This window comes from Haplochromis burtoni, unplaced genomic scaffold, assembly GCF_018398535.1.
Source record: "Haplochromis burtoni strain Fernald_Lab_line unplaced genomic scaffold, NCSU_Asbu1 Contig_3, whole genome shotgun sequence".
In the NCBI taxonomy this organism is placed as follows: Eukaryota; Metazoa; Chordata; class Actinopteri; order Cichliformes; family Cichlidae; genus Haplochromis; species Haplochromis burtoni.
This window is the reverse complement of record NW_024582364.1, coordinates 5,948,665-5,963,865: the sequence shown is the minus strand read 5'-3', so window position 1 is coordinate 5,963,865 and position 15,201 is coordinate 5,948,665. Positions and strand designations below refer to the sequence as shown.

Below are 15,201 nucleotides of genomic sequence, written 5' to 3'. Positions count from 1 at the left end.
GTGGGGGAATGCTGATCAAGATATTGTCGGTGACAAAGTAACATTCATATGAGCACCAGCAGAGCATCGTGCTGCCTCTTAAGTGTTGCCTCTTCCCATATAGTTAGTCCAGCTGCTGTTTCTTCCCCCTCGTGAACAATGCTTACTCAGCTTGGCGTGTAAAACAAAATGTGATTCATCAGACCAGCTTCTTTCATCGCTCAGTGATGCTCACATGCTCACTGTAGGCAGTGTGTGTAGTCAGCATGGGGACACGAGCCAGCCTTCCTTCCCCACACACATCACTGAGCCTTGGGTGTCCGTGATCCTGTCACTGCTTCAGCTGCTGACTTCTGGAAAATGCTAACTGCTGCACACTGGGAGCACTTCCACTAAACCTGTTGTTTTGAAGATGTGACCCAGTTATAGCCATCACAAGTAGACCTTTGTCAAAATCACTCAGATCTTAATTTACACTTGTTAGTGCCATTGATTTCACTTGTCAGTGGATTTAATGTTGTGGCCAGCTGTATGAAGCAGCAGACCCCAGCAGACACTTGCTGTGCAGCTTGAATATGGAACATAAATAATGCAAAAATCATCAACTGACATCACAAGTACTGGAAGTAACACGAAACTAGGACAGGAGGAGGTTTGATGACAGAAGAACAGATTAGGCAGTCAGCGAAGTAATATTGTTGGACAGCATCCAGGAACATTTGAGATCAAAGAGGAATGAAGGTCAAAAACACATGAAAGAGTTCATTTGTATTTAATCAGCCTGAGCTATATACAGCATCTTGAATGCTGATTCTCTTCCAACAGTGATATTTTGGTTCACCAGGATAACTGAGGACTAAGACTGCAAAAAGCAACTGAGCTCATTGGCTTGAGTTCTACTCCAGACAGAGGGGGGGTTATTATTATTATTACAAGTCAGTATAATAAACTTCAGTTCTTTTAATCAAACTGTGGATAAGCTCACCTGTAGGGAGTGTAAAATTATTTTAACGTTGCTCAAAAAAATAAAACAATAAATAAAATAAGATATAATTTATTTACAGCAAATGTTGGAAAATTCCTTTGTTTACCAAATTAGACACAATCTATAACACAGTAGCTTAAAAAGTAGAATATATTAAATAAAGCTCAACAAAAAAAATACAATGTGACCCAGCATTTATCTCAATAATAATAATAATAATAATAATAATAATAATAATAATAATAATAATAATAATAATAATAATAATAATCTAAGTCTATACTGTTGTATATTATATATTTTCTAGGTGATGGAGAAGGTCAAGAAAATACATTTGGCTAATTCGTTTGAGTTATTTTTGCTTTCATTTATTAATTTATTTATTTATAAACAGGAGAGGGGGTGGGGAGACCTGCATACCTTTTTAAAGTAATATAAAAGATAATGTGCTGAGGAAGGCGGCACAGCCTGCCAAAACATCAGTAAACTGAGACAGCTGACAGCTAACGTATTCTGCTATGCAGTTCCTGGAGGTTCATGGGTAATGAAGTCTTTGAGCAAAATGGATTCTACCAATTTTGTGCTTTAATGTTAGCTAAAAAGTGAATTCCCTTTATTGTGAGAATTAGTAAACTTGCAGCATGTTTTATTTCTTGTTTTTGAGTTATGTTATTTTATATAAATGTTCGATAAGCGTTTAAAATATCGTTAAAGTCGTTAAAACGCTAACGTCCTCCCCCCTCCGCCACTGAAGAATAGAGGGTGCCTGTTAACGTGAGTCCTCTTCTCCCGTCGGATTACAGCCGAGGCGGCACGCTAAAGGACTTCTTAGTCATAAAACGTCGAATTAAACCAACAGTAAGTACATTAAAGTTGTATTTTTTCACATGTGGAACATTTTTAAAAAGTAAGATGATTGTTAACTCTGCAACTTATTCGGAAATTAAAGTTTTTTTTAACGCCACGTGGTCAGCTGAACTACAAGTTGGTGGTACTGTGAGAAACTTTGGCTAATGTCAGAGAGTGCAAGCAACCGGCGTAAGCCATCAGTGATATTTACGGTCGTTACTGCTACTTTGATTAGAAATGCATCACAATTAGAGACTTCTGTTGCTCGTGAATTGTACTTTTCTTTTGGGTTCCCCCTATCCTTTTGGCACTTCTGTAGCTTTATCACAAAGGTTTTTAATATTAAATAGTAAATATTAAATTGAATTTCAGAGGCTCTCTTGTTTCTCTGTTGCACATTAGCTTCGTATTCTAGTTAACAAGGTGAGTGTCGATGTTGAGGCTACTTTTCAACTAATACTTGAACACATGCGCTGGATTTTGCACACTCATTTGACAGTTTGGAACTGATTTATTTATACTATTTTATACATTTTTTTTTCTTAAACATGTTTCTAGTATTTTTGTCAGCGACTCAATATTCACTAATTAGTTTGTCTTGTAGATCATTTCCCCCCCTTATTTCGTGCAAAGCTCAAAGACATTAGCATTGAAAAGTTCGTGCATGTTTGTGGTTTTTGTTTGAAAAGTGAGTGCAGAGAGTACTGTCAGAACGAATTGTTTTAGATCAAACTACATCCTTCAAAATGATGGCTAACCATTGAAAATGTCTTGAAAAGGTTAAATCTGTACTTGTTTTAAGAAGATGTACCTAATAAACTGCCAAATGAGACTACAATAATCAGCCACAATATTAAAACCGGCTCTATCCAGAGCTACTTTGTCCACACAGTCTGGCAGCGGCTTCAAAGTCTTTTTAAGGTAGAGGTTCTCATGATTTAGGCTTGTTTCAACACATCCTGTAGGTGATTTCCATTGTTCCTCAAGCCTTTCCAGAGTAGTGTGCATTGTGCTGGGACTGTCATTGTTATTTGGCAGGGTGTCCTTGGTTGAAAAGTAACATCTACTTGAATGCCAAACCCAGTGTGCCAATGCACTGCAAGCAGGTGATCTGTTTAATTCATTTTTTACCTGCCAATGGTTTTAATTTTGTGGCCGATCACTGAACACCTGCCATGTGACTGCAAGTTTGTCTGTTTGTTTTGATGTCTTAGGAATGAATTCTGAGTAAACAGTGAATTATTTCAATATCCAATTTTGCAATAGGCACTGTACTTTATCCCCATCATGCCAAAGCAAAGGTGAGCTACAAACTGAGTTAAAATGACTGTTTTGTCTTATTTGAGGCATAAACAGTGTTTTCTTGTCCTGCTGTGTCTAACGGGAGTGGCCTTTTGCTAGTTTTACAGCATATCTGTCTTTATTTTAATTTTTACACCTTAAATGATAATAAACAACTTGATTTGAAATGGACACGAGGGAAATACTGTAAGCAAAACCTAACCTGAAGTTGGGTCTGGTTTGTTTTGGCATGGCTTGTCCGGTGTGAGATGAAAGTCTAGTTTGTAACCTTTCTCTGCATTATTTCATAAACACTTATTCATCAAATCTTATGTAAATAAACTATTGACTAACCAGTGAGTGTGAGTGCAGTACCACCACGCTGAACTAATGGCTCTAGTTTCCACCTGTTGCTTCTTTTCTCTCCAAACAATCCAAAAAAGACAAGCGAATAAAGAAATGGATCAGTCTTGTCAAAATCATCAGCAAAGCAGAGCCCCTCAGAACGCTGTACCTATGGGAACCTTCAGGCAGGGTAGTGTTCCCGCCCTGGAGAGGGGCATCATTAGTGGAGACAACGTCCAGTTTGGGAGGCTGCGTCGTCACACGCGTCTGTCCCAGTCGGAGAGCTCTGGGGCTGAAGAGGAATGGTTGAGCTCCTCAGTGGAGGCGAGTGGCTCGTATGGTCAAAGCCCCGTGCTGCAGGGTTTGCAGGCAGAGGCAGTGTGGTACAACCGCAATATTCACGATCGGATTGAGAGTGGCGGACTGCTGTCGTCCTCTCCCCGGAGCCCAAACACCAGAGGATTCTTGCTCTCTCACTCCAGACCCAATCAAAGTCACCTGCAGGGTCAAGAACCCTCTGTCACCACAGTGAAGGCCTCCGGTACGCCCCACCGTCAGATTGGCAAAGGCCGCAATCGCACCTCCTCTGAGACAGAGCAGGGGGGCAAAGGTAGCAGGGGACCACACCCAAGGAAGAGGGGCATCTCTGAGACGGAAAGCAAGCCCAAACGGGACAAGTATGACACCTCTGTCATGGAATGAGATGTGACGTGTGCTTTTTGGCTCATTTAATACTTTTTTTTTTTCTGTGTGTTGGCTGTTTATGCTGACTTCTACCTGTGTGGGTTTTTTTTTGTTTTGTTTTGTTTTGTTTTTTTCTCCCCATACATAGACCTTCTGGTTGAACTTACGTGTGTTGAGGGCAGGTGGACATGTACTGCATATGGAACCAACGTATGTTAATATGGGGTTATTCAAAGTTTGTTCAATCCAGTAAAAATGTCACAGTTGCTTTTCCCAACCCTCTTATTTACCAGCTGCTAGTGTTACGCTTATTTTTAGATTCGGAACATTAAAAAAAACACCACCTTTCTGACCCTTGTGTGCCTGTACATATTTGTTTTCACACATGGAGTCCAGACGATGTCGGGGTGGCCAGGTTGGGACTTTCTCACAAGTGACTTACAACAGGAGATAATTAGCATTAAACTTATTCTCATAATGGAAATGCTTCATTTCATTAAGACGTGTGCTGCATGGATTTGCAATGCCTGTGCTTTTCTTTTTTTCTTTTTTTTTTTTTTCCTGTTTGACTCTTCAATTGTAACTGTCAGGTGTCGACTACAAAGGAATGCCCAAGTTAGTTGTATACAGTTCTCCCCTTTCAAGGGTAATGGTATGTGTAGTCGGGGGGGGTTGTTGGCAGGCAGTGACTAGCCTTTTGTTCAGTAATCCAGACTCTGCAGATCAGGCAACTCTGTTTGTGTGAGTGTGTAGACTGATGACTGACTGCTGCAGTAATTCACAAGCTGAATGTGACAGGGGTAAATCATAGGTTTCATTTAACCATTCATTTGTCGTTTGTTGTCATCTTACAGCTGTAGCTGAAAGCATTGGGGAGAAACTAACTGCAGTGTCAAACTTCACCTGTAGTTCCTGCTGTTGTAACCTGTAATACAGCAAAATCAATCGAACGGCTGTCAAAGTTGTTACGTTGCTTTCCGTCTCAGCAGTTTGGCTATAACGCCTAAAATTCTTGTCTCGTGGTTTGCATATAAATTATCAAACTGTTCTGTTGAATTGCTAAATCTCTCATGAATTCTTATTCTTTTTCAGTACTAACATGAGTGGACTGATCTGCCTTACCACAGAAAGCATCTGGTTTGACAAAAACCGCTACGATGAGGCAGAAAAGCGTTTCTACGAGGGAGTCAACGGACCTGCCACGCAGCAGCAGCAGGTACAGAAACTTCATCAATCCATTTCTTAAATGCTAAACACTTTTAGAGGGTTTTAATCTGTAGTCTTTACTCAGAGCTATTCTGCCTGACTCTCTTTTGGTTCATGCCCTCCTGTCGGTGGCAGCGCAGCTCCCTTTTAGACAGTGTCCTGTTGATTCAGGCAGTAGTTACATCATCGTCTGTCACAGCGCATGGCAGCCTGGAGCAGCTGTGTGCATGTGAGTTAAGCCTCTCGATTTAGAAGTGGCTTGTACTAGCAAGAGGGTCAGGTGGTTTGGCAGCTGTCTTATCTTCTCAGGGCTGCTGCAGCAGTTCTTGGAGTTTCTATATAATGCTGGGAAAACGATGAAAAGAACCACATGCAGATAGTCTTGGTTTTATGTGCAGAGTTATTTATAGATCTCTACAACTGATGTTGCTTGAGGGCTCCACAGGTAGACATGTCAGTGCATTTTATTGAATCAGGTTGGAAAAAGTTTAAATGAAAGGTCACGTCTCAGGACACAAGTGTGTGGGGGATTACATCGGCAGCATGAGCTGCTGGTTAGGCCATCGTGCCAGGCTCGTGTACCCTCAGGTCTGCTCCCAGAGTCTGTAACTTTTGTATTGCTACATCAAATGCAAATAGATAAGACAAGTTTTGAGTGTGGGGTTTTTTTTTGGGGGGGGGGTGTGGAGGTGTGGTAAGGTTTGCCTCTATTTACAGAAGGAAAAGGGGAGGGGGGGGGAAGCCTTTAAACCAGTCGCCCCACTTTTGTCAGTCCTGCACACTGCTTTGTCTTTGACTGATTCTACTTCATTAGCTCTTTTCCCACACGTGCCTGCGGGTTAGGTGAGATGATGCCATCATGCAGGACATTGCTAAATCCACTAGGAAGATGTAGAGTGAGTACCACATTGTGCATGAACTGCAGATGTTCACCGTGTCATAATGTGGAATTGAAGTGTAAATGGCAACCTTTTGTGCAGTCCATATTGAGCATTCACATGCCGTGTAGTTTTTGTTTTATAATAATCATCATCATCATCATCAGTGGTTTTTAATGTTTTGCTAGCAGTATACGTTGGTGTCGTTTCAAAAATGGGTCTTGCACGTAATTGTTGTAATTGTTCCTCCTCTCCTTTATTAATCAGATTCCTTCTTAAAAATCTAATGTTAGTGATCAAGATTAAAATGAACTATTTTGGTTATCACCAGGCTACAGTTGTTACTTACAAATATGGTAACAACTTTCACTGTAATACAAAGATTGTTTGTTTGAGGACCAGTAATGGAAAAATGACACAGACTTTAGTTTCAGTGGGGGGAAAGGACAAGACTATATTTCTTTGGTTTAAGGTGAGGTTTATAAGAACTTATTTTCATGGGGGGAGCAAGGAGGACAACCTGTAGTTGGTCCGCTTTTATTCTTTCGTGCATGTAAATATGAGCACCAGTTGACAGTAGTATCCCAATAAATTGTAAAATATTGATCTCTTTGTACCTACATCTTCTACTTTTCCTGTTGTTTTCATGTTTCCCCCTCATTTACCTTTTACATCACCGGGTGCTGGTGATAACTGGCGTGCAGCAGGCCAAAGGTCGCCAGCAGAAACGGCGGCACAGAAACGTAAGTCGGTCGCACAGCTTTGCTGCTCAGGCAATGCTGGGAATGCTGCATGAATGAGACAGCAATGCTGGCTGTGTCTGCTGCTGCCTGACCTGGAGTGTGTTATTCATCACGACATCATGGTATCTCATCCTGTTCCACCACCTCTCGCCATCCAGCTTCCTTTTCTATGTCTGTCAATATAATTGATTTAGACTGCTTCTAATAAAGCTGATTTCATTTATTCTAGACATTGTGTTATGATTATAGTTGTGATTATCAGTTTTGATCAAACTGCTAATGATTCTTGGAAGCAAACTGTTTTCTGAGAGTTCGAGTTGGATAAGGTCAGTATCAGCCTCCCAGCTTTGTTAAAGACTGGAAGCAGAAGGTTAAAAAGGCAGATGACAATTTAAAGGAAAAGAGAGCTGATCTCATTATACTGTCAGTCACCATACATTTGTTTTGGGATTTTTTTTTTTTGTTGTTGTTTTTTTGTTTTGTTGTTCTGTTTTGGCGAGTGTTGTATTTCTGTTCCCCATTTTAAAGCAAACTGCTTTCAATCTCTTTGTTAACAGGCTGGAGGCTAATGATGAATTACTATCAATCTGACTCGGAAAGAAGCAATCTTGTTCTGCTTCAAAATTCATTGGAGATGGAGTTGATTTCTAATCAGCGTTTTGTGTTTAAATCTTTTTTTTTTGTTACCCCTGCATGTTTTTTGGTTTTGCTTGCTTTTTCACATCAGCCTTGGGTTTGTTCTTGACCTGTGCGTTAATGCATTTGTTGCTGTGTTTGCTGTCCTGCAGTGTGACTCTTGGTGTTAATTTGTGGTGTTCTTCCTGCAGTCATCCTCACATGCAGGAGACCAGGAGCTGGTTTCACGCATGAAGAGCCTGGAGCTGGAGAACCAGACCCTGCACAAAGGTTTGTGCTTAAACTATAATACACATGTTCAAGATTTTATCGAAATAAAACATGACATTATAAAAGAGCTGCTCCTAGTAAAATATTGCAGGGCGGCAGTCAGACGTGTTGCACAGTTTCAAGATGAGGTTTTTTGGTGTTCCTTCAGTTAGGTTTGCAGCTTATCTGTCAGGACAGTGAGCCTTGATACATCAGTGCGCCAAGCTGCTGCACCCAGATGTTTGCCTGTACACAAGTGTGCACATTGCTACGACGCAGACCACAACAGTTGTAGTTTGTCTGTTTATTGCAGTGACGTTAATGAGCAGATTGATCAGGACACAAAGTCAAAAGTTTAATTCCATGAAATTAAAACTACTGATTTCTTTTAAAGAAACTTTTTTTTTTTTTTTTTTTAAACAAATAAACCCCGTGGTTGAGCAGATTCTCAGTTTGTAGCTTTCATGATCAAAATCGGCCAAAACCAGTATCAGGTTGACCTTAAAGGTGTCTGGAATCTGAATCACCCAAAAAAAAAACTGTTTAGTGCAACTCTATTTAAAGGGTTTACTTAATCATCTTGACAGGTTCAGTCTTTTCTTACATGCATACATCTGTCTGCAGGGTGTACACACCCACGATGAATGGTGGTAAACAATTTGGCTATTACTGTTACAAAAATGTAGGAAACTGTGGAGAAGTTCAAAGCAAAATGTGGAGAGGCTGATAACCTATACATGCCAGCTTGAGATGTGCCCTTATTTGTAAGCTCGTTTTTGCTGCCCCCAAGTGGCAAATGCATGAATTTGACTTTGACTTTGTGTTTGCTTGTGTAGTGGTGGTTGAGATGAGGGCAACCCTGCAGAAGCTAGAGTCCAGAGTGGCTGTGCTGGAGAAGAGCCCAACACCAGCAGCCATCCCTGCTGCAAAGGTAGATGCTGTGGGATGTTCATAGCTTCTAAAACAGACGTCTTTCGGGGGGTCCTACAAATCTTCTCTGTACTTGAATTCAAGTTTTGATGTTAATCAAAAGGGAAACGTGTACACTGGCAGATCACACTTTTGGTTTTGATTTGAAGTCATTTCTTTAATCTTCTGTCGTGTGTGTGTGTGTGTGTGTGTGTGGTTGTTTGTATTTTTATTCAAATATCTTGTACCTGCGCCCCTTCCTTATTTCACATAATCAATTGAAGTTCCTTTCCTTCATGCCTTTCACTGTGATGTTTTGAGTCACGCACTAGAAAGACTATTTGTAAAATACACCATCTATTCCCTTTGTTTTTCCATCTGCATTGTCCAGGTTGCTCCAGTCAAACAGGAAAAAGTGATAAATGGTGACGATGATGACATAGACTTGTTTGGCAGCGACGAGGAAGATGAGGAGGCAGAACGTATAAAGCAGGAGCGCTTGGAGGCCTACGCAGCCAAGAAGGCAAAGAAACCAGCTCTCATTGCTAAGTCATCCATCCTGCTGGATGTCAAACCTGTAAGTATCTATCGAAGCATAAAAGATTTTCACATGTGCAAGTTTTTCTTTAAAATTTTAATTTGATACATTTTATTCGTGGTTAAGGGTTTGGGGGGGGTTTTTTGGGTTTTTTTTTTTTTTGGTTTTTCTGGTAAATCCTGAAAAACTGACTAGTCTGTAATAGTAATGATTGTTGAAGAAACTTTTAAGCGATACATTTTAACTGTAATGTGAGCTGTGTCATTGAACCCGATTTGGTATTTGTGTCTCTCCCCTTCTTGTGTGTGTTTAGTGGGACGATGAGACGGATATGGCTAAGCTGGAGGAGTGTGTGCGCTCGGTGCAGATGGACGGGCTCCTGTGGGGAGCTTCCAAGCTGGTGCCAGTCGGCTATGGCATCAAGAAGCTACAGATCAGCTGTGTGGTTGAGGACGACAAAGTTGGCACAGACATCCTGGAAGAGGAGATCACCAAGTTTGAGGACTATGTAAGTAACAATCACAGAGGTGTAAACAGTTTGTGGTGTTGAGCCATGTTTTAACTTACATTTATGCAACAGTTGTCACAATGCAGCTGAACGAGAGTTTTACATGCCAGTGTTCAGATTAGAAATGGTTCCCTCCTTTCACCAGACAAATATTGTTTCTCCAAAAATGCTTACGTCCTTTGTAATAAGATTATCTCTATATAGACAGGTTTGTTTTTGTTTTTTAAAGAGGTGGTTTCCTCCTCTTTATGGACTCCTAACTCTCCATTCATGAATCTAGTCGTTGTCTTTTATTCTGCTCTGAGATATGAATCAAAAATTCATTTTACTTTTTAATCATTGGTGCAAGAAATCATATATTGCAGTAAACATTTAGTGAAGACTTCTCACTCACTCATCACAAAAAGCATCTTTTACCAGTTTTGTAAGTTAATCAGTAAAACAACTTTATTTAAATAATGGCTTTCATTACATTAAATCTTAATAGCATAAATATGTTGCAATAATTGACTTTGCATTCAATTCTTTCTTCCTCTGTAGATCCAGAGTGTCGATGTTGCTGCCTTCAATAAGATCTAAGCTCCTCCAGCCCTTCACCTGCTCCACCAAAGTATTGTTGCTGCTGCGGGTGTGTGGTTAATAAAAAAGCAAATCTTTGAGCACAAACATCTGCCTCAGTTTCCTCATTATTCTCACTGAAATGAATTATTCTGCCTGTCTTCACATGTTAAATTGAGCACAGCTTCAAAGTGGAGCCCAGCCCCACCCAGAATCCAGGGTATAGAGGCTGCGTGAATGTGATCTTCTCTTTGTGAAGCAGAACCATTGCATCAGAAACATTAAAGAAGGATAAAGTCCCACCCCTGAAATCTAGATACACTCCTATTCTGCTAGCACACTGGGCACTGAGAGTCATGCTCTCCTTATTATGCTGAAATGAGCAGGCTGTGGGTGAGCAGTCCAGGCTCCACGATTTAGAGTTGTGCCCCAGCTTGCACTCGCTCCCTCCTCCGGCCCGGCTCATGTTCTTGTAGCACACGCCGACGGAAACCCCTCCGTTTCCGGTCCACTCGATCTCCCAGTAGCAGCGTCCAGCCATCCCGGCCTTACACAGCACCTGTGCCCAGCTGGTGAAGCGGTCTGGGTGGTCCGCGTAGGGCTGCGGGTCGGCGCGTGTGGTCACGGCTCGTTGCCCGTCAGAGAAGCACAAGTAAGAGTTGGCAGTGTTCGGGTCCAGGATTATATCGTTGTAATCTGGACAGAAGATGAGCGTGTGCTACAGATGACTGTGTATTTGGGGGTATGATTTGTAAATGATCGTACTCACATTGAAGAAAATCAGCTCTCGTCTTTGGTTCTGAGTTGTAGGGTATGTCAGCGTCTTTAACTGATAGATTTAGAGGATAAAGGGTTAAATTAAACTTAAGTGACAGTTTTCTAAGTTGCTTTTGTGTGTGAGGTTAGTAAATCTCACCTTTAGACTTTTCAGAGTTGTTCTTACTGCTGCTTTCTTTCAGTAAAGTGACTGAAAATGTAAATTAGAAAATAAAGGTGTTGGGGTTTCTTTGTAGATCGTGTGTGTTGCAATGAGAAGTGAAGTAAAGGGTACGTTTACGTCACTACTTACCCTTTTCAGATATTTTGGAGAATTCTTTTTGAAGTGTATCATCCAGATTGTCCTTCAGGTTAACCAGCGCCCCTTTTGTGGTTTTATACATCAAATAATGAAGCGCATCAGTGCTGGGCATCTCCACGGACTTTGTAGGGAAGTGAAGAGACTTGCACTTCTGCAAAAACATTCAACACAACAGCATTTGAATTAGGGCTGTTGGATATAACTATATATATCGGATGACCACAACTGTTTACGGCAATTTTTTTTTTTTTCATCATTTTGACGGTCACTGTAGTGGCTATATTAATTTCTTAAAGTTCTCTCTTTCTCTTATATTTAATATAACCACACTAAGGATGGACAAGCGCCTGTTTTTATGCGTTAGCAACAATGATGGTAACACTATCGCGTGTCCGCTTGTTTATTTTCCATATAAACCTTTCACAATAAAGCTCAGGATCCTGTTGAGACTTTTCAAAATAAACTGAATCACGTGAAAGAGCAGATGAGAAGTAAAAAAGATCCGCCATGCGCTAAAAAATAAACCTTAGACTCAAACGTTAGAACAGGCTTTTCCCCGCAGCACGCCGTGTAATAAATACTCAAAGAAAACGGTCGTTACAACTTATGTCTAAAAATGTATAGTTTCATGCATCTGTTAAAACACTCGACTCCAGGTACATGACGCGCAGCTGGAAACACTTCCCGAGCTGCCCGAGATTCACAGAATTTACAGAAAATGTTACATTTTTGTGATTTATATCGTTATCGGACGATAGAATTCTTATATCGGGATATGAGATTTTGGTCATATCGCACAGCCCTAATTTGAATACAAATGCAGCAGGTGTAAATAAACCAGGAAGGCTCGCAGAACAGTTGTGGTGAATCGCTTACAGCCCAGACCATAATTAAAGAGCAAGTTTTATTTTTTTATTTTTTTTAATTTAATAAAAAGGATTAAAAGGAGACAAAACATTTAAATATATTATCGTGCCAAGATAAACTGTTCCCGTGAGTGCTGAATACTTTGGATGCGTTTGATAAATAGGCCATTTGGCTGCAGTTCAAACATTACTCATGTTAACATGGATCCAAATAAGGGAAAGCAGGGTCATAAGCCGACAAGCATAAGTCTGCAGGTTTGACCTTTTCCGCTCTGCCTTTTCCATAGTTCTGCATCAGTAAACATACAGGAGTCTTTCTGGGAAGGGACCTTACAAAGTGCCTTTGCCAAATGATGTGTGACTGAAGTTCTCTGCAACTTCTGAATTTTAAAGTTTGTAATTTGAGTTTTCACTTCAGTTTTTCTCATGCTAAGTTTCAGATTTGTCCTTGATTCTGGAGATCCTGGAAACACTTCAACAGACGCTGAATGAACTTTAGTGTTAGTAGCTAAAGCTGATAGCACACGTGTCATTTGGATTATTTATCATCCTCAGTTAAATCTCACTTCATAAGTAAATATAGAAATTACAGTGTACTTACTTTTAGATGTGATTAATTTCAGTAAGTTTTAAGAGGAACAGTGAAAGTAAATTATCTAGACGTTAGTAAAATGGGAAATAACCTCACTGTCTTCTGCCTGATTAGGATTTCCCTCACCATCCAAAGCCAAAAGAGGTAAGTGAACACTAAACTGAGCAGATTGTGTATTTATAAAACCCCTTTCTGGCCTCAGGGCCCCAAATCAGCAAAGTATATCAAAAAGCTTTGAATGCTTCCCTTATAAGAGAGACTTGTGGTTAGATTAAAAACAAAAGTCAATCTTTCCCACATTTTTAATTCAAACTTCAGTTTCACACCTGAAGAAAGTGGATGTGGTCTTCAGTGTGTGAGAGCTTCTCCAGCTCAGCGCCGGTCCTCTTGAGCTCGGCCATCTCCTTCTGTATCTTCTCCAGCTCCTCCTCAGCCTGACTGACGGCTGCTTTGCCCTGGACTCTGATCAGCTCCTTCACCTCGCTGTTCTGTTTCTCAATGGATCGGATCAGCTTGGAGAAAATCCTCTCACTCTCCTCCTGTGCAGCCTCCGTGGAGTGCTGTGGAAGATAAAAGTTTCCTCTTTTGGTCCCCTGGATTCACTGGAACTGCACTTTTGACAAAGACACATTTTAAAGCTCCTGGAGAGGAAATGCACTCACCTTGATGTATCTGATTACGTATCGTAGTTCCTTCTCAGTCTCCTTCAGTTTCTGCACAGACTTCAAAGAGGTCTCCTGGAGTTTTTTCTAAGAGAATACAAAAGATGAATATCAATCACATGGAGCAGTCCCCTGTGCCGCTTAGGCGAATAATTTTTCGCGGCTGCATTTCACGGTGGAAAGTTTTGATTTCAAAAATCAAAGGATGGCAGTACAGTAGGAGGCCTTTGGTCTTCCAGCCAAGATACAGCAGCAGGACCAAAGCACACATTACTCTGCTTGTGTTCAATATTTTCAATGCTCAGTTTTCTTCATTTGTATATAATGGCTATCACTGTGACTTTGTAGCCTTTTCCAGAGTGACACATATCAGTGACTTTGTTCTCATCTTTTCTTGTGTTGCTTTAAAGACAATCTTAGTCTACTTCATATGTTTTAAGTGATTCCTTGATTCAACAGGTCTGGCAGCAAAACTCAGCTTTCCAAAAAATGTCGATTAAGAGTTTTTTGAGCTTACATCATAGACTGTACACATGACCTTATCTGGAAAAAAGGAAAATATTCAACAAGCAGCCTAACAGGTAACAGCCTCTAATTGGTCGGTTTTTCTTTCTTTCTCATTCCTCATCTGGCTCTCTCTGGCTTTAACATTTACCTCTACAGACTGAGGAGTACTAACCCTAAGTACTGATTTGATATGTAAATCTTGACAAGTTTCCCCTTAAAATCCAAATTTGTGCTGCCAGTAAAAGCTCTCCGTCTAAATAAAGGTCTTAGAAAGCCAATAGAAGGTCAAGTGCACATTTTGAATTTCAAATCCACTCAGAAAAGATTGCAAAAAAAAAGAAAAATGCTCAAACCCACCTGCTGTTTTGCCCTCTCGTCCACCACGGAGACAGTTTCATGGCCCTTATGGCTCTCTTTAACACACTGCGAGCACACACAGTGCTGGTCATTGTGACAGTACAGCCTCAGTAACTTATCGTGCTGTGGGCACAGCTTCTCTTTCAGCTGATCCGAAGGTGGGATCAGCTTATGTCCCTTTCCACGAAAGCGTTCTTCGTGGGCTTTCAGGTGAGAGGCGCAGTACGACCCTACGCACATAAGGCATGACTTCACGGCTTTGCTTTTTCTCACCGTACATGAAGTGCATTTCACCTCCTCTGGTTTGCTGGATTGTTGACTTTCGGCCTGAAATCCAGTTTTCTGAAGCTTTTCCACCAGCTCACCCAGAACAGTGTTCCTGCTCAGGAGAGGTCTCGGGTTGAACACCTGCCTGCACTGAGGACAGCTCCACTGACCTTTCTGCTTCGCCCTGTTCCAGTAGTCTTCAATGCACTCCAGGCAGTAGCTGTGTCCACAGGGGATCGTCACTGGGTCTCTTAACACCTCCAGGCACACTGAACAGCAGAACTGGTCCTGCTCAACAGAAATCGTTGTGGCTGCCATTTCCTGCACTCTCGACTGAAACTAGAACAGGCAAAAATGGGCGTAGTTCACAGGTGTGCTGACAGCAGCTTCTCATGTTTCACCTGCTGCAACCTGAAGCCTCCAATCACAGCCTGCAAAGAAGCAAATGGGCCGTCCCAGAGAGCCTGTGCAAAGACCAGCCTGACAAAGAAAACGCCTCCAGGTCCCACATCAGGGAAGCTCCT

At 41.2% G+C, this 15,201-nt stretch overlaps 2 protein-coding genes across 8 annotated transcripts; one reads left to right on the top strand and one right to left on the bottom strand.

The window, feature by feature from the left end:
• Positions 1–1,693: 1,693 nt before the first annotated feature.
• Positions 1,694–10,456, top strand: eef1da (eukaryotic translation elongation factor 1 delta a (guanine nucleotide exchange protein)). Of its 7 annotated transcripts, none has more exons than XM_005912485.2 (10): positions 1,735–1,822; positions 3,080–3,114; positions 3,538–4,116; positions 5,216–5,339; positions 6,894–6,950; positions 7,778–7,856; positions 8,672–8,766; positions 9,136–9,321; positions 9,596–9,790; positions 10,331–10,456. In XM_005912485.2, exons 2-10 carry the CDS (start codon positions 3,101–3,103, stop codon positions 10,367–10,369), a joined length of 1,368 nt encoding a protein of 455 aa, XP_005912547.1. In that variant the 5' UTR covers positions 1,735–1,822; positions 3,080–3,100; the 3' UTR covers positions 10,370–10,456. The 7 variants fall into 7 exon arrangements, with proteins under 7 accessions (XP_042076162.1, XP_005912547.1, XP_005912548.1 ...); XM_005912486.2 differs by having other exon boundaries at positions 1,736–1,822; positions 6,912–6,950; XM_005912489.2 differs by lacking the exon at positions 6,894–6,950 and having other exon boundaries at positions 1,736–1,822.
• LOC102311403 (E3 ubiquitin/ISG15 ligase TRIM25) lies at positions 10,211–15,139 on the bottom strand. Its single transcript, XM_014331956.2, has 7 exons — positions 14,411–15,139; positions 13,547–13,633; positions 13,211–13,444; positions 11,418–11,577; positions 11,265–11,315; positions 11,118–11,177; positions 10,211–11,044 (listed from the first exon to the last, which is right to left on the bottom strand). Exons 1-7 carry the CDS (start codon positions 14,993–14,995, stop codon positions 10,518–10,520), a joined length of 1,704 nt encoding a protein of 567 aa, XP_014187442.1. The 5' UTR covers positions 14,996–15,139; the 3' UTR covers positions 10,211–10,517.
• Positions 15,140–15,201: the final 62 nt, after the last annotated feature.

Coding starts and splice junctions, on each gene's coding strand:
- eef1da (XM_005912485.2), top strand. Junction 5,340..6,893: donor CTGCCACGCAGCAGCAGCAG/GTACAGAAACTT, acceptor CACCGGGTGCTG/GTGATAACTGGCGTGCAGCA. Junction 7,857..8,671: donor GAACCAGACCCTGCACAAAG/GTTTGTGCTTAA, acceptor TTGCTTGTGTAG/TGGTGGTTGAGATGAGGGCA.
- LOC102311403 (XM_014331956.2), bottom strand. CDS start 14,995: ATGGCAGCCACAACGATTTCTGTTGAGCAGGACCAGTTCTGCTGTTCA. Junction 13,634..14,410: donor ACGAGAGGGCAAAACAGCAG/GTGGGTTTGAGC, acceptor GTATTCTCTTAG/AAAAAACTCCAGGAGACCTC. Junction 13,445..13,546: donor ACGTAATCAGATACATCAAG/GTGAGTGCATTT, acceptor TATCTTCCACAG/CACTCCACGGAGGCTGCACA.